The sequence below is a fragment of the Chiloscyllium plagiosum genome, chromosome 6 (assembly GCF_004010195.1).
Source record: "Chiloscyllium plagiosum isolate BGI_BamShark_2017 chromosome 6, ASM401019v2, whole genome shotgun sequence".
NCBI classification, from domain to species: domain Eukaryota; kingdom Metazoa; phylum Chordata; class Chondrichthyes; order Orectolobiformes; family Hemiscylliidae; genus Chiloscyllium; species Chiloscyllium plagiosum.
Genome location: NC_057715.1, coordinates 12,886,894 through 12,906,016, shown reverse-complemented (window position 1 = coordinate 12,906,016; position 19,123 = coordinate 12,886,894). Strand labels below are relative to the sequence as shown.

At 42.1% G+C, this 19,123-nt stretch overlaps 1 protein-coding gene across 1 annotated transcript; it reads left to right on the top strand.

Moving 5' to 3' along the window:
• The first annotated feature begins 5,282 nt into the window (after positions 1-5,282).
• Positions 5,283-8,260, top strand: LOC122550466 (transcription factor Sox-1a-like). The gene is made up of 2 exons (XM_043691222.1): positions 5,283-6,491; positions 7,836-8,260. Exon 1 carries the CDS (start codon positions 5,389-5,391, stop codon positions 6,433-6,435), a length of 1,047 nt encoding a protein of 348 aa, XP_043547157.1. The 5' UTR covers positions 5,283-5,388; the 3' UTR covers positions 6,436-6,491; positions 7,836-8,260.
• The last annotated feature ends 10,863 nt before the right edge of the window (positions 8,261-19,123 follow it).

Genomic DNA, 19,123 nt, shown 5'->3' with positions numbered 1-19,123 from the left:
AGTGAGGTTCACTAATGTAACTTAGGGAAAGAAATCTGCTGGCCTCCCCCTAGTCTGGTCGACATGTAATTTCAGAGCCATCGCGACGCAGTTGATTCTTAACTGCACTCAAAAAGGGCAATTGGGGATAAACTATAAATTCCAGTGACGCTCAACCCATGAACGATTTTATTTATGAGAAAATTTAACGGTGAAAACTTCCAATCACACTTTTATAAAATAATTCAAATTGCCACCAGCATTTTATTTTCGCCTAATGAAGATAACCAAAGTAGCAGTTGTTGTAACAATTTATTTGCTGCAGAAGTGTTTTAAAAGGTCACGTTCACGAATATTCTGTAAACCACTATTCGCGTCAATGATTCCCAAAGTTTGGAAGTTATTTCATGGTTTATTCGCTAACGTGTCTGACTTACTTAACGGCAGAAATGTTCAGCAATTAACCGATTTCGAGGTTGTGTGTCATTTGGGGAAATAAATAAACGACACGAAAATGAGGATTTTTTTTAGAGTGCTCGTTTTAATTCCTCACTTTTTCCCGCTGTTGCGAACTATTAACACCAACATCAAATCAAGCCAAAACAATAATTCACGGCCTTCCCTAATCTCTAATTCGTTATTTATAGAATCGAGAATGGTGGAATTTGAAGTGGTTTAAAATGCTACTTGACATTATCTTCAAATATTCTGAATCATTAACACCGGGTCTGCCCCAATCAATTAAGATACATCTATGAGTGTGGGTTCTAATGAAACGGAGACGATTATTTGACCGAAGATTTGAAAACAATTACAATCTCTTTACTTAAACACCTCAGATATCCGTGCATTGAGATAGCAATTCTTACTAAGCTGCGGATAAATAACGTTGAATTAAGTGAGGCTTCCGGATTCAGATCCCTGTGAAGCCCAATTTGGTTCTAACCAATTCCACCAGCGGGCTCCGCCTTATGGTAGTTTTAACACTTTGTCTTGAGATATTGTAAATGTCCTTGCGCTTTGTTTTATGAAACACACAGATGAAGCCATCGCGAACTTTAATTGTAAAACCGGAGTTGCACGATGCCGTTTCTGGAGAGTGGATTGGGATGTCCTATTTCAGCTGACATACTCATGTCAGTTTTGACATCAAATTGCTTTTAATCACTGAAAATCCCAAGTGCTGTTATCTAAAAGTTGTGTTTTATCTCACAGTCACTGTGATCCCGTAAAGGGAGCTGTCAGTTCCCAGGCACCTGGGTCTGAATGATGTCTTTGTGTCTTTTACCCTCAGGAACACATCAGGCCCTCTCATTATGCTGTAGCGTTCTTTAATCACGCTCTGTGCTTACGAAACTATTCACATTTTCATCTGCATTTTAAATTAATTAAGCAAAGGTATTGTTCGGAACTGGGAACCAAATTCCACTGTATTATTTTAAACGATGGTTAATCGATTGAGAGACAATAAGATATAATTCTACCATAGAACCTTTGAAATGTTAAGATGCAGTTATAGACTGGCACACAATGTTTTATAAGTCTCTGATAGCTAACAATATTAAACAGTGTGCATTAGGGATGATACCAATATTTTATAGCCCATTATTAGTTATTCGTTTTACCTTTAATTTAGCATTGGCAATCGGTCCAGTGATGGTCTGCATATTTGGAAAATTACCAGAGGAGGTTAAGATACTAGGTTACTGCATTTGCGTTGTTGCGCCAAATTCAGTACGGGCTGAAAACTAAGTAAAAAATATCCACATATTGATTTTTAAAAATGCTGGCATCTGGGTCGAATGCGTTGCCAAATATGTGCTAACCAAGCTGTGTATATCGCTGCATATACCCGTGTTCGGTTTGTGTGTCTAGTTTCCCCGTTCCTTTTGTGCTGTGTAACTAACCTTTTCCTTTTTATTGAATCTAGTGGTTACGCAGCTTGAATATTGACGTGTTCCCACTGCTCGGTTGTTAACCCAATTATAGAATTCATCAAGAACTGTATTGAATTATCTTTTCCCATACAGTATCAGCATTAGCCTAATTAAAAGCTATAATGTATCATATAATGATTAAATCGTTAGTCCTAGTGTAGGAAGCAATATTTTGTTTCCCCTCAATTAGAAGCTGATTGAGGTTTTCAGGGCAGGTCATCTGTGAAATTTGAATGATATGCGTGAGTATGGCTTACGGCGCCATCTCTTCTTTCTCGCTGGCTTTGACTCGGAATCCAAATTAATTGATTTAGTGTTCAGAATACCTACATTTGCTATTCCCAGGGCTTTTTTTTCCTTAAAATTTGTATAACCTTTATTTAAAAGCACGTAAAAGTTGTAGATGTTTTATAGATTATTGATGTCGCATACAAGAAATAATTAGTCAAGCAGTATGAAATTATTTGTTACTCTATGTGAAGCCTGTATTCAAAAGAAATGTCACAATTCACTTTAATACACCCCATCCCCCTTTCTGAAGTGTCTTTACATAACGGCACTGTCCATTGTGGGCTCTGTTTCTGATGTCACTTATAACGACGTTTCGGGCAAGAATGTTGTGTTGTACGAATTCGTTTCTGTTCAAATGCACGGACTGTACATTGTTGCCGAGAATGGTAATAGCATGTAGAGAGAATGGTGACGCGGTGCAGGGTTAAACTGAGTGAAGTATAAAAGAAGCTCATTAGAATCGATCTCCGTTTATTCGTGCCTTCCCTCAGGAAGCTCCAGCCGGTGTCTACCGCCAGCAGACGGCGATGGACATCTGCTTTCCAGCATAGGATTTCACAAAAGCCAATTCCATTCGAATCTCCCTTATCGAATTATTTATCTTCTCTTTAATAACCAGCCTCCTCGTGCAAGCAAATTGCTTACGCCTAGATATGATTCTGCTAACTAATTGGATTTCCCTTAAATTCTTGGCAGTTCATTTAACCCGTTTCGGATGGCGCTGGGTTGGATGGTGGCACAAACAAAGTCCATTTCAATGGTGATTATTCACAGACGCTCAAAGTTGAAAAACTTCTGCAAGCGGCTTAATTTGTTTAAAGGCCATTTACTGGACTCTAAAGGGCCCAATTACCGACATAACACGGCACAGTGGGAGTTCCTGCTCCCGCCCTTCCCCTCTGCCACCCAGAATAACTGATTTATAAACTGTTGACCATGGGGTTGCTTGAATTATTTCCACTTTCATTGTACAGTTCTACGTCTACCCAAATGGTTACTTGGGAGAGAAATATAACCACCCCCCCCCCCCCCCCTCGATTCTAGGCCCCCATACATTGTAAGTAACGGCCTGAGCAAGTTCAGACAGATAGCCAACACACTGAGCCCTCGCCACATGGTTATCACCCCTTCTGACCTCTATGCACACTCTGGCATAATAAAGTCCTGCTCTTTGCTTTATGATCACCGAGTTCTGTTCTAACAATAGCACAAAGCAGTCACTGGGAAAAAAAATACATTACTTGTCGTGAGCAAAACCTGTTTTAGCAATTTACCTTTTACTAATACCAACATGACTCATGACAAGTCAAATATAACATTAAGGCCATTATACGGGAAATCTGTTTCGTCTTCCAAATGTAATTTTAATCCCCACAAGGTCTGTATTAAATTCTCTCCTATTAGTTTATAACGAACCCTAGCTGTGAAATTGGTCTGATCGAAGCTGAATCAAAAACGCGCAGTTCTGGTAATCAGTTATTGTATTATTTAGCTTTTTCAAGGTTTATACAGGGTTTGTGGGCGGCGAGATGTAACACTATACCTAATCATTTTGTTAATTCCTTGCATGAATAATTTGGGCCCATTGATACGGGAAAACCGATTTAAATCGGGGATTCTGTGTTGTCGAATCGAACTACTTGCTGCGGATTGTGCATTATTTCTAGGGTACTCCGGGGCTGGTTCAGAATCGGCCGAGCAGATGGACGAGTTAGTAGCCGTCCAGTCTCCCTCCCCCCTCCCGCGATGATTGACAGGCAGCTCCCAGGATCCCGGGCCCGGGAGATGCCGACTCGCAGCTGTCAGTCAAACAGCCGCCAGGCAACGACACCTGTTGGAGGCGAGCGAGCACAGCGCGAGGGGTAGCCGGGGGGTGGGGTGGGCGGCAGTCTCTCTTGGGGCTTCAGCAAAGTGGCAGCGTGCGGATTGAATGCTGGCCTTACTGCAAACAACACGATGCACTGGATAGAGGGGCCAACAACTTGGGAGACAAGAGTCTCCCTAATTTCCTGTTCGGAAGAGAGCTGCGCCCCGTGATTCTGAAATTCAACATTACTGTCAACCTTTCAAAAGCGCGGGTCAGGCTTTAGCAAGGGACCAAATGAGTGAAAACTGGACATCTGCTGCAGGCTGCACTAACACTGTCAGCGAGATGCACGGTGGCTACCTTGGCAAGGGCTTAAAACTCGCCTGTGCAAGGTGCTGAAGGGATCTCAGGCATGGGGTCGCGGGGAAGGTGCCTGGGGAGATCCACAATCCCCCCAAAACCATCCTGACAGCTCTGGCGTTGGCCCCGCCCCCTAATTTGCCTAATTAATGCCGCTCTCACCCCGCCGACGTCACTGCTATACAAGTAAACCTCACCCAGAGCTCCAGCCCATTGGCTCTCGTAAACTCATTTAACGGCTGTCAATCTCCATCCCCCGGGCCCTTTCTCTTCCCCAGCTTCACCCCACATGGAAGCCAGAGACAAATAACTCTGGGCACAACTGGCTTCAAACCTGAGCAACTCTGCACCGAATCTGAACCTGAGCAACTCTGCACCGAATCTAAACCGAGCAACTCTGCACCGAATCTGAACCCGAGCAACTCTGCACCGAATCTGAACCTGAGCAACTCTGCACCGAATCTGAACCCGAGGAACTCTGCACCGAATGTAAACCGAGCAACTCTGCACCGAATTTGAACCCGAGCAACTCTGCACCGATTCTAAACCGAGCAACTCTGCACCGAATCTGAACCTGAGCAACTCTGCACCGAATCTAAACCGAGCAACTCTGCACCGATTCTAAACCTGAGCAACTCTGCGCCGATTCTAAACCTATACAACTTTGCACCGAATCAACACCGAGCAACTCCTCCCCGTGTCGAAACCGAGAAACTCGGCACCGAACAACTTTGCACCGAATCCCAACGGGTTTTAAACCGAATGACTCTGCAGCCCCCTGTGTAAGCGGCTGGGTCTCGGGTGCCCGTGCCCAGTCTCTGGTTGGAGAAGTCTGCTCTCCGACTCTAACGGCTGGCGGGGGCGGTGGGAGCGGGGGGGAGGGGGGCAAGGTGGGGAAGTTGGTGTGGGCTAAAGGACCGGGGAGTTGCCCCAGCACCGGCTGCTTCCTTCCTGGCCAGGCTGCTGTTCCCCACCCTCCCCCACCCCACTCCCCGGGAACCGGGCGCCGCTTGAATGTACAGCCTGATGATGGAGGGCGAGCTGCAGAGCCCGGGCCATCCGGTCAGTGCCGCCGGTAACGGCACCCCGGTGCCCGCGGGCGGCACCAACGGCAAAGTGAGCGGCGAGCGGGTCAAGCGGCCGATGAACGCGTTCATGGTGTGGTCCCGGGGTCAGCGCCGCAAGATGGCTCAGGAAAATCCGAAGATGCACAACTCGGAGATCAGCAAGCGTCTCGGGGCGGAGTGGAAACTCATGTCCGAGGCGGAGAAGCGCCCGTTCATCGACGAGGCCAAGAGGCTGCGGGCGCTGCACATGAAGGAGCACCCGGATTATAAATACCGGCCCCGCCGCAAGACCAAGACCCTCCTCAAGAAGGACAAGTACTCGCTGCCCGCCGGCTTACTCTCCCCTGGCCCCGGGGCTCTGAGCTCTCCCCCGGGCTTGAACCAGCGGCTGGACGGAGCGGGCGCCTACGCTCACATGAACGGCTGGGCGAACGGCGCTTACCCGGGCTCGGCGGCAGCGGCAGCGGCAGCGGCGGCGGTCATGATGCAGGACCCCCTCGCTTACAGCCAGCACCCGGCGCTGGCGGCGGCAGGAGCGGCGGCTGCGGGGGGAGCGGGAGGCGGAGGAGGAGGGGGCCCCGCCGGCGGGAATGGCGCTGGTGGGACACCGGGTCACCACCACCATCACCACCACCACCACCACCCGCAGCAGCTGCACCGCTACGACATGTCCCTCCAGTACAGCCCCATCAGTACACAGGGCTACATGAGCGGCTCGCCCTCCTACAGCCCCATCCCGTCCGGTTACAGCCACCAGGGAGCTGCCAGCCTCTCCCTGGGCTCGATGGTCAAGTCGGAACCGTCCCCCAGTCCGCCGGTCAGCTCGCACTCCCGACCCCCTTGCTCCGGGGACCTGAGAGAGATGATCAGCATGTATTTGCCGACTGGCGGAGAAGCCGGGGACCCATCCCAGAACAGACTGCTCCCTCTGGCTCAACACTACCAGAGCCCCAGCACGGCTGTTAACGGGACCATCCCACTAACTCACATGTGAACTCCCAGCTCTCGGCAATTTGCTTTTCTTTTTGATGTACTTGTAAAAAAAAAGAGGTAAAGTCGTTCGTTGTGGGAACTCTCAGAAGTTACTGGTTCTGAAGCTAGCGCACATAACATTTTAAAAAGAATGTAAATGTTTTATTCACCGAGGGTTTCTCTTTTTGTACAGTATTTATCAGACAGTTGAGATGAATGGCTATATTAAATGTCAACTGTTGGAATTTGCCCAAATTGCGCCCTCGCGCTGTTTACATACACTCCACTAGTGCTCCCCACGGAATCATCTGAAATTCCCCTCCCTGCCCCTCGCACACACTAAAGGAAATCTTCGAGATTACGAAAAGGCAAGAAACAGGACTTTCAACTTAATTTCTAAGGCGTTTGAACTGCCTTTAGTTGCAGGTGTGTGCCTCATGTGAGTTTCTGTATTTGAAACACTTTCCCTTTTTTTTCGCTTGTGAGATTTCCTGTCAGTCATAGAGAGAATTAGGTCATTTTTATTCTAAAATTGAACCGCAGATTAACCGGCAGCCGATGTAAATAGTTTACTAATACTTTTCTGAACAGACCGACTGTTTGCGTGGCTCAAAACAAGTCCGTTAAAATAATAAATTTTTACAAAAAAAAGACGTTGTACGTAACTTGCATTTATACTTTCCCTGATTTATTTCATGGACCTGTTTTCAGGCAATATTCTTTCCTCATGAAAAGTGGCATTTGGAAGCCGGTCGTGGTGTATTTACTGTGGATTAAATTCCCTGGACAATAACTAACAAAACCTGCTCCTCTGGGCTGAGAAAGTTTGCACAGAGCGACCTAATCCCGTGAATGATTAGAATTGAAATGACAGGGCTGATAGTTTGAATCACTAAAGAGCTTGTATAAATACGAACCGTTTCGCTTGGGTAGTGCAATGCTTAACATCGATGAAATTTAAACTCGGTGACTGTATTAAACACAGCGCAGCCTCGTTTCCCACATCTATTTCGCTCCCACATACATTTATTATTTAACTAGAACCATTTTTTGGGGGGAATACTTTTATTTGACTTTAAATGGTCATTTAAATGTAACGCTTGCAGAGTTCAGTCAGTTTCGGAACCAAACGCAGTCCCTCATATACAAGGTAGGACAGAATTATTCGGACTTTCTGAACGCGGGAATGTCTCTCCTTTTCACTGAGGCTTATGATGGGGTGTTTTTGACCTGCAGTGGGCTTGCCAAGGGCAGTGGGTTGGAAATATACAAATGTTTCATTCGGGAGGTTTCTCGGTTATCTGCAATGACAACACATCGATTTAAATAAAAAGGAGAGTGCGATGCAATAAATTCATCAAACTTTCTCTAGAAAGGAAGGCGCAAGGAGAGGTTTTCTACTCGTGTTTTGTCCTCTTTCAGAATTCACCAACCGGAACTTGATGCAGAGAGAGAGAGAAAAACATCCCATGAGAGAAGTTTTAGAAATCTCTATTCCGACTATTGACTAATCACAACGGAATCAAAATGCACGTGGTTTGAAAATACTGGTGTATTTCATGGATCTTGCCAGCCATCAAAATATTGTTCAAACCGCGTTTCCAAAAAAAGCTAATAACATGGACAATTTACTAAACTTTCTTTAACAGAACCAGGAATCAGCCGGTTATATTTGAGTATTCTTTAAAATTTAAAACATGTACAAAGTTTGACATAACTGTTTTCAAATCTTAAATTCGGATTAATGTAACGAATGCTGCACAGAGCAAGGTAATTGCTTGTTAAGTTCAGTCGCACCGTAGGTTGTAACAAATGCTAGTTACAACCAAACCACAAATACCTTAGAGGTCTTTTACAAACTATACAATAGCTGATAATAGAATGATCTTAATAAGTTCGGAAGATGCTGTCGAAACTCTGCAGGTCTGGCAGTATCTGTGGAGAGATAAAGTGTTAACGTTTTGAGTCTGATATAAGGAGGATTGTATTAACTCCAAGTTCCGCCCGGTTGTTGCTCAGTTTCGCTTCTTTACCACACATGTCTCTTTTTTCAGTAAAGAAGGTCTTGGTATCTCGTGTGCAGTTGGATGTGTCACTTTTCGATTAATTAGCAAATTTACAACAAACACAGCGACACTTGTAGCTAACGCTCGCGGCTTGTTGTAACAACCCGAATCTGCACCAAATGTGTCCGGTCGTTTGCCATTCAGATCTTTAAACTTAGGATTTTGCGAATGACTGACAATCGTGAAGCAAGTGTGTAAATAAAGCGTGTTTGGAGGCTTATTGTTAAGAATTCTTCAAATAGAAACAGGCCAAGTCTCAAAGGACACTAGATTCTCTCATATATTTGGGCTGCTGGGAGCTGTTATTCAGTCCCTGCATTGTCCGTGTCTGAGAAAGGAAGCCTTTCGATTTCCAATTACATTTTCCTTCACATGTTGCATTTACTCCTTTGAATGAGTTAGCTAAACATAGAATTTATATTAAAGATTGGTGTCGGAGCTAAGAGACTGTTGCCCGCTTCCATTTCTGTGGTGCTATATATTATTGTAAGGTATCACTGATGTAGTTATTGACTCACAGATATATGATCCTTATCCTAAATTATTAGTTCTGGTCAAACAGATATTATCCTGCTTCTCTCCTTTCCTCGCACCGTGACTTAGTTTGATTTATGAACCACGAGGACATGTAAAAGTTTATATTTTACACTTTCAATGTTTTCTTATATAAAAACTATTTATATAGAAACTATTTAATGAATATTTTCAAGTGCCGTGAACGTTGATCCTGTAGATAAGATGCATTAAACAAGTTTCCTTGAGATGTACTCCATCCTTTAGTGAAGGATATTGTCTGGTGTGGTTGCGGAGTGTGGTATGGTCAGAGAAACCGTTCCGGTAAAAATTAGATTATTGCTTTTTGTTCAGGCGTTGCTTTGTCAAGAATGCCTCTCAAATAATTTATTCACGGCCCACTTTTCTCCTGAGCTTCAGTATCAATGCGGTGCGTCGTAGGTGGGAACCGCAAGCTACGATTATACTTTAAAGGCGACTTAATTAGATAGTTATGTAAACTCTTAATTCTTTGTGTATTGACGACATTGCGAGAGTAAACAATTTTCTGTCCTAAATCCCAGTGGAAAGTGAAGAGAAAGTGAAGCGAGTTTCAGATGGCTGTTCAGAATACAGTCTGTTGCCCTGAGACTGAAAGCGTGGAGTTGGATAGAAGGGAATTGTTTAGAGTGGCGATAACCTGTCATCCAATGGGCGGAGATATTCTTAATGGCCACGCAATGAACGGTGTTGGCAGATAGTTAAAATTTGGGTAAAAACAATGACTTGCAGATGCTGGAAACAAGATTTTGGATTAAGTTAAAATTTGGGTGTAAAGAGGATTTTAGCTTGTGAGTTAAAAATAAAGGATTGTGGTGGAGCTGGGGAATTGTTTGGAGAACAGGATCAGAGGTCACATTTCTCCGCCTCCATTTCCAAACATTGCATTTTTAAACTCAGAAACTTTACGCTGAAGAAAATCAGCGTATTCATCAGGGCCCGCGATACAAAACTGTTCCTCTCGCCGCTGCAAGGCGGCAGTTTCCAGACAATTCCACCCAGAGTTGCTTGCCCTTCTCCAAAGAAAGCCACTGAACATAAGCCACCGTCCCCTATGATGTTGGAAATACCCAGAAAGCTCGAGACGAATTTCAACATACCATTTAAACCGGTCCCATTCCACAGAGAGATGATGGATCCGTTGACAAAGTGTTCAAAAGGTTCCTTACCAATACATTCCTAATCATATGTAAATTTAACCCCGTTAGTTTCTCGGTTGAAAAGTGTTTCTATTATATCTATATGAGTGATTATGAACAAACTTGGCGGTCACTTTCATTCAGCAGGAGGTGTCCTGAAACCTTTTGATTATTTGTATAGAGGGCCCTGTGTGTGAGAGAGACGGAGAAAGAGGTGTGGGTAGTTGCTTGGGGTGATGATGCCTGAGGAGGCAGAGTCAACAAGAAGTACATCTACTGTGTTCGATTATAACTAAAATGTTCAATAAATTTAATGATTGCCAGTATTAGAAGTAAAATCAGACACCTAAACCTGAACTTGAGTTACCAGTTTTTAGCTAAAGTAACACTTATCAAAAGGTTAAAAAAAATTGCGTATCCGGTCAAGGAATAAATTGTTTCAGTTATACTTAAGGTGTTGAACAATGGAATCTTCTAATGGAAGACTTTTGGGCCGTTCCATGAGACCAATTACCGTTCCTGACTGACAGATTGGGCCACGCTCATCTTATTCCGGCACAACTCGTTTACTAAATTGACATCTTCAAATTTAACAACAGATTAAACAAACATATGAGCACTCCCTCGAATTGCCTGCCGCGGTGTTCCTTGGCCATTGTGGATAGACATGATTTGCCTCCTATGTAACTAGGCAGTGAATGCGCTAGTGGAGCATAAAGGAAACTTGCTTTCAGTCTCCACTTTCAGACTGGCCCCACTCCGCAAACTGCACAAGTGGCGCCGAGTCAGCTCATTTATTACCTCCATATTAGCACAGGCTACAGCTTTTCAAAATGGAATGATGCCAACTTTGTGCTAACATATCCGACCATTACCCGCATCATTCTGAGATGCAAATATTTACTACTGGTTTTCTAGATTTTCCTTCTTTATGTAATCAACGCGAAGCCGCGGGAGATGCAACGTCCTGTAAAACTAATCTCTATTCCTAACGGTTCATGTCAATGTTTAAGTCGTTGTTTTAACCGGGAAATCGAGTATCATTACTGACTTATGACTTGAGGGTAATTTTACACCAAAGTATTAGGTTCTCTTGTTTCTGTACTTCAGGCGGGACTCGTGGCCCCACTGAAGTGAATCCAGAGTTTCGACTGCAGGTACTCCTTTCGGAAAACATCATTAACGCAAATGGAATCTCTCGGGTAATCTCCAGGGAAAGGAAATGCTTTGAAGAGGGCGTGTCCAAAGATTAGCGGTAGCCCGACAGTGTGCTGTAATGTGGGCAGTGCCCAGAGCGATCCCTGCACTATGAAGCGTGTCCTTTGTTATGCCAGTGTCCTGTCCTGTGTGTATTGTCTGGTTAGTGGCCGGCAATGTAGGGCACTGTCAGGGCACTGTCCTACCTATGATTTAGGAACAGAAGTAGGCCATTCGGACCCTCGAATTTGCTTCACCATTTGATAGAATTGTGTCTGATCTGATTGTGGTCTGAACTGCATTTCCCCACCCGATCCGTGTGTCCTTTGACTCCCTTATTAGGCAGAAATCAAACCATTTATGTTTTTTTTAAAATAAATATCCCTCTCTTGCTGTCTGACGGAGAGAATTCCATAAACTCAAGGCCCCCTTTGAGAAAAAAATCTCCCTGCTTCCACCCTAAATCGGAGATCCCTTTTTAAAAAAAAATGTCCTCACGTTCTCGCATTTCCTAAAAGTGGAAACATCTTTTCAGTATCCATCCCATCAACCCTCCTTAGAATATTAAATGTTTCAGTAAGAGTTTTCCAAATTCCTATGGACATAATTCCTACCTGTCTAACCTTTCCTCATAAGACCTTGTCCTCGGACTCAGCGTATTGATACATCTCTGAACTGCTTCTGATGAAATTTCGTCCTTTCTCGAACAAGGGAACCCAGACTAGATTCAGTCTCATTAAAGTCCCGTACAACTGCAGCAAAACATGCCTACTTTTATGTTACATTTTCTTGCGATGTGACATCATCGAATTTGCCTTCCTAATCGCTTAATATGCCTTCATTCCAACAGTTTGTGATTAATATACCAGGACACACAAATCCATTTATATCTCAGAATTCTGCAAATTCTGTGCATTTAAATAACATTTTTAAGTTCTTCTTGCGAAAGTGGAAAGTTCACATTTCTCACATTTGTCAATTTTTTGCTTACTCGCTTTCTCTATCTCCATCTCTTCACAAAAAAGTCCGCCTCAAAACGTACTTTCCTACCGATAGGTGCATAATCTGCAAAATTGAGGCCTCAGCATTGATTCATGTGGCAGTCTATTTGTTACATCCACCCACCCAGAAAACAACTTATTTACTCGGACATCTATTCCCTGTTTGACAACCAATCCTCTATCCATGCTAATGTGTTAACCCTCATACCATGAGCTGCGTGGCGCCTTGTTTTCCACAAGTCAAATCGAAGTACTGGACAGCCACAGGTTCCCTTTATCTATGTTGCTTGTTACTTCCTCAAATAACTCTATTGAATTAGTTAAAACATTTCATTTTTACAAAACCATATTGGCTCCGCCTGAATCCAGTAAGATTGTATAAGCACCCAACTAAAACTGATTTAACACTAAATAATTCCAGCATTTTCTCTATGGCAAATGTAGTTCCAACTGGTTTGCAGTTTACTGTTTTGTGTCTTCTTTCTTACTTTAATAGTGTATTCACTATTTTCCAAATTTTCTAGAATCTAGGAAACTTTAGAAAACTAAAACTGTACATTGGACAATGTCCAGGCTGTTTTATGATGCATGGGCAGTGTCTTGTACATCTTGCCTGTCCATAGCTACTGCTCTCCCACTCAGGTGAAAGCTGTGTGGTGTGCAATTGCATCTCTCAGATGTTGTAGTTAATTATGTAAGATCATAGTCAGAATTGACAGCATCTTCAAGCAGGATTAATAATTGATAAGAAGGTTCAGGGCCTTCTTCCCCTTGACAGAAAGACTTGCATTCATGAAGCACCGTTCACAATGTCTGAAAGTATTTTACAGTTAATTAAGTGTTTTTGAAGTATAATTACTTCTGAAATGTTGGAAATACGGCAGCTAGTTCCTATTCACAGAAATGTGTTAATGACCAGATAAGGTTAGCATTAGGATAGGATTGGATAGTTCTTTTATGATGTTGACTATGGGATAATTATTTTTCTTGGCACTTGGGGCAACTTCTCAACCCTTTTTCCCAAATATCCCTGTAAGGTTTCTATTTATTTAACCTATTTTTCCTGATCAACCTATTCAGTGATGTTATTACATGCCACTGAAGCAGGTGGGGCTTGAGCCCAGGGTTCGAGATCCAGGGGTAATGATTCTACTTCTGACCACAAGAGGCCCCTGATGAGTGGTATGAGGATTGCCTACCTGAGAGGACAGAAATTCCTTTTTTAAAGAATTTCACCCAAAGAGAGTATCTGCTAAAATTCCCTAAGCATTGCATCAGAGAAGCAGCCTTATTTTTATGTTCAAGTCCTGGAGTGGGCATTCTGACTCAAAGTGGTACCTGCTGAACCATGGCTGACACTTCTGTTGTCCTGTACAATGATAAATTGGAACCTCTTTATTTTATAAACATGCACCCTATTTCTAGATTCATCCTATTAACACTGATCATGTCAAATCCCTTCAGAATACTACGTTTCAATAGGACACCTCTTTTCCTTCGAAACGCCAATGAATATTTTCAAACTTTTCTCCTAAGTCCAGAGTGTGGTGCTGGAAAAGCACTGCAGGTCAGGCAGCATCCAAGGAGCAGGAGAATCAATGTTTCAGGCATAAGCCCTTCATCAGGAATGCCCTGCTTATGCCCAAAATGTTGATTCTCCTGTTCCTTGGATGCTGCCTGACCCGCTGTGCTTTTCCAGCACCACATTCTCAACTCTGATCTCCAGCATCTACAGTCCTTGCTTTCTCTAACCTTTTCTCATTAGCCTACCCCTTTAAATCCTCGGAACCAGCCAAGCAAACATTATTTAAACTGCTTCAATATATACTTATTGAAGTAAGGAGGCCAGATTAGTACACAGTACATCAAATATCTTCTCAATAAATGCCTACACAGTTGTAGCAAGACTTCCCTATTTTGATATTCCATCCTCCTTGCAAAAAAGGCCAACATTCCATTTGCTTTCCAAAATGTTTGTTAATTTTCTTTGTGATTCATTTACCCAGCTCTCTCTGTACTGCAGCTTTCTATAGTCGCTCTCAATTCAAATAATATTCAGCTTTTCTATTTTTCCTGCCAAGGTGGACAACCTCACATTTCTCCCCACTGTACAATGTGTGCCAAAGTTTTGCCTATTTACTGAACTAACTATGTCCTTTTGCAAGCTTTGTGTTTCTTCCCCATAACTGGCATGCTTGTCTATTTTTATGCCACCTGCAAACCTGACTATAATAAATCAGTCCCTTCAATCAAGTTATTCACATAAATCCTAAAAAAACTGAGATGCCAACACTGAACCCTACAGTACTTCATCCATTTATTTTCCAACCTGAAAATAATTAATTTCTAAATATCCCAATTCACCTCTATTTGTTAGTTAACCAATCTTCTATTAATGTTAATATATAACTCCCAATGCCACGAGATCTTTCTTTCTAAGTGTTCTTTTATATGACACTTTATGATATGCTGTTTGGGAATCCAAATACACTACAGCTGCTGGTTCCCCTTTATTTAACCTACTTGTTACATAGAGTTGTAGAGATATACAGCACACAAACAGACCCTTTGGTCCAACTCATCCATGCTGACCAGATATCCTATATAAATCTGGTCCCATTTGCCAGCATTTAGCCAATATCCATCTAAACTCTTCCTATACATATATCCATCCAGGTATTTTTTAAATGTTATAATCATACCAACCTTCACAATGTCCTCTACCAGCTCAGGCTATGCATGTGAAACCAGAGGGCATAGGTTTAAGGTGAGAGGGGAAAGATATAAATAGGACCTAAGTGGATGAGGGTGAGGCATTTTCAAATAACTCCAATAAATTTGTCAAACATGATTTTCTTTTCGCAAAACCATGTTGGCTCTGTTTGCAATGTTATCTTCTAAATATTCTGCAAATATCTTTCTAAGAATGGATTCAAGCAATTTGGAATGGCAGATGTTAAAATAACAGCCTTTGAGATCTTTGAAGGATCATAGTATTTTTAGAAGATTTTAGCCATTGGATCTATTATCTCTGCAGCCACTTTCTATAAGATACCAGATGTAGACTAGCAGATTCAGACAACGTGTCAGACTTAAATCCCTTTAGTTTTCCTTGTACTTTTCTAGTGATCATGATTGCTTTAGCTTTCTCCATCATCTTTTGCCTATTGATTTTCTTGAATGTTTTTTGGAACCTCTACTGGGAAGGCAGATACAAAATTCTTGTTCAAAGTCTTTCTCATTTCCTTGTTTCCCATTATTAAATTTCCAGTTTCACCCTCTAAGGTACCATTGCTTACTATTGGTGTGATTTTTTTTCATTTTATATGCACGTTGTAGCTTTTATGATCTACTTCATATTTATTGCTAACTTTCTGTCATTCTACAATTGCCCCATCTTTATTATTTTTTGGTCATTTTTTGCTGGCTTCTAAAATTATTCTCTATCTTCCAGCCTAATACAAATCTTTGTAGCACTGTAGACCATTTCTTTCAGTTTTGTAGTATCCGTAACTTGCTTGGTTAGTCATGCATGGTGCATTCTTTGCATTGTACCTTGCATTGTCAATGCTATATTTTTGTTGGGAGTTATCTCCTTTAATATCAGCCATTGCTTCTCCACTGAATAGTTTTTAACATATTTTCCCAGGCCACTTTAGCCACCACAATTTTTACAGACTTACAATCACTTGAATTTATGGTTAAGACACTAGTCTAATATCTACATTTCTCACCCTCAAATTGAATGTGAAATTCTATAATGTTGCAAACGTTCTTACTAAGAAGATCATTTGCTATGAAAGCATTTATTAATCCCATCATATTGCACATGGCTAGGTTCAAAATAGTTTGTTCTCTCAATTTATACAGAATATAATGTTCCATGAAACTGATCCACATACATTCATTCTCCAAGCTACCTTTGTCAATTTGATCCAGTGGAGAAGCAATGGCTGATAGTAAAGAAGATAATTCTCTCTCTCTCTCTCTTTATATATACACATATACTTATTGTGGAAAACTTTAATCTTCGCATATCGTGAAGATTAAAATTTCCCACAATTATCAAAGTAGTTTTCTAAATAGCTCCATTATTACTTGATTTGTACTCTGTGTACAGTGTAGTTGCTGTTTCAGGGCCCATAAACCACTCCAACACATAACTTTCTTCCTGTGCTATTCCTTATCTCCACCTAAACTGATTCTTGATTTTGATCCTCCAAGGTAAGGCAATGTTCATTTACTGTAGTGATCCCAGCTTTGGTTAACATGACACCTTTTCATTTTTCTCTGTCCTTTCAAAATGTCAAGTACTGTCACATATTCAAGCTTTGGTCAATTTGCAACCACGTCTTTATAATGACTGTCATATCATGTTTGTTTATCCCTGGAATGCTTTTAATTCATGTATATTGTTATAAATGCTGCCTGCACTCAGATAAAGGTCTTTTAATTTTGTGTTTTCACATTTTTCCTTACTCTGACATTACTTGCTGACACACTTTTGTACTCTCTATCCCTTCCTGTCACTAGTTATCATTACCCATAACCGCTACCTTGCAATATTGTCCTTTTATTTCAGCTTTTCAAACTCATCTCATGAGAACCTCCCATCCTCCACATCCCCCACAATCTTGTAATAATTTAGTTTAAAGTCCTTTCTTCAGTTCTAGATATATTACATGCCAGTTTAATATTCCCAGTCCAGTGCATTTGGAGGCCATCGTAATGGCATAGCTCCCTCTTTGCCCAGTACGATTGCCAGAGCCCCATAAATAAAAAAAAAATTCCTCCCACAACAGTCTTCAAACCACATATTGGATTCCCTGGTCTTATTTACCTTACACTATTTACTCATGATCTAGGTAGGAATCCAGGGGTTAGTACCTTTACAAGGTCTGTTAACTCAGTTGATTGGACAGCTGTTTTGTGATGTAGAATAACAGCAAAGTCATGCGTTCAATTCCTACAATGGCTGGGGTTAGCATAGAGGTTCCATTCTTCTCAATCTTAGCCCTTGCCTGAGGCTCACTGACCCTCAAGTAAACTCACCACCAATTGTCTCTCACTAATAAAAGAGTGATTCTCTGGGATGATGACAACAATGCCTTTATAATTCTTCCATTTTAATTTAGTTGCTAGCTGCCCATACTCCCTCAACTGAACCTCTTCCATAGTTTTACCTTTTTAAAAATTCATTCACTGATGTGAGTTTCACTGACTAGGCCAGCATTTATTGCACATCTCCAATTGCCCGAGGGCAGTTAGGAGTCAACTACATTACTGTAGGTCAGGCCAGCCAAGGATGGCAATTATCAGATGTGCTTTTCCTGAGAATCGACAATGGTTTCATGGTCATCATTAGAAGCTTAATTCCAGATTTTTAAAAATGAATTCAAATTCCATCATCTGCCGTAGTGGCATTCACACCCAGGATTAATGGTCTAACAATAATAGCACTAACCATCACTTCCACCCCAATATATGTTGTTGATACCTACACGAACCATGACAATTGGATTTCTCCACTCCTCACTCCAGTTTCACACAGCCCTGAAATGTCTTCAACCATAGGACTGGACATGCAAAACTGTCTTTGAAACTCATGCTCTTGTCTGCAGAGAACACTGTCTACATCCCTAAATCTATTGCCATTATTAAATCTACATTCATTTATTGTTCCTCTCAACCTCCTCTGCCCTCTGCATGATTTAGGCAACAAAGGAGGCCATTTAATCCATCAGGTCTATGCCAACAAAATAATTGTTATCCACCTTCCAGCTCTTAGTCCAAATTTGAATAAGTTATGCCTGTTCATGCAGATCCAAGTATGATGATGAGGGATTCCACCTCAACCATCTTTTCTATCAACAATTTCAGAACTTCGTTACCTGCTGGTTGAAAATATATTTCCTCAACTCCCCTCAGTGCTTCCCAGCTTGTTATTTCACTCTCTATTAAGGCATGCAGGATCCAACATTGGTTGAGAGGCAGGGAATAAGGTATTATTGTCGATAAGTGTTCTGGTGACTGGCAGACTGCTTCCAGTGGGTCTCTATAGAGTTCACTGCTGGATCCTTTGCTATCTAAGTCTCACATAATATTTTACACCTCAGTTAGACCTCTTCTCAACTTCCTCCTTTTAGAAAACTGACCCAATCTATCCAATTGTTCCTCATGTCTTGCATCATAGTTATAAATCTCTTTCGTATTCTCTTGTGCAATCATATTCTTCCTCTGGAAAGCAACAATCACTATCTTACATAATATTCTAGCTGTAGTCTAACTCGTGATTTTTACAGTTCTCACACGACTTACCTGCTCTTATACTCTACATTATACCACAAGACGTTATCCCATATGCCTCTTGACTACCTTAGATAACTAGGAGAAAGCGAGGACTGCAGATGCAGGAGATCAGAGTTGAGAATGTGGTGCTAAAAAAGCACAACAGGTCAGGCAGCATCTGAGGAGCAGGAGAATCCACTTTTCGGGCAAGAGCCCTTCATCAGGAATTTAAGTCAACTTCCTGATGAAGGGCTCTTGCCTGAAACATCGATTCTCCTGCTCCTCGGATGCTGCCTGACCTGCTGTGCTTTTCCAGCACCACACTCTCTACTCTACCTTAGATAACTGCCCTGCGACCTTTAGAGATCAGTGGATATGCACCTCAAAATTCCTCTATTCATCTACACCTCTCAGAGTCCTACCATTTATTGTCTACTCTCTTGACTCATTTCTCCTTCACCAATGCA

What these genes read in the sequence shown, in the direction of transcription:
- LOC122550466 (XM_043691222.1), top strand. Translation starts at nt 5,389, where the DNA reads ATGTACAGCCTGATGATGGAGGGCGAGCTGCAGAGCCCGGGCCATCCG.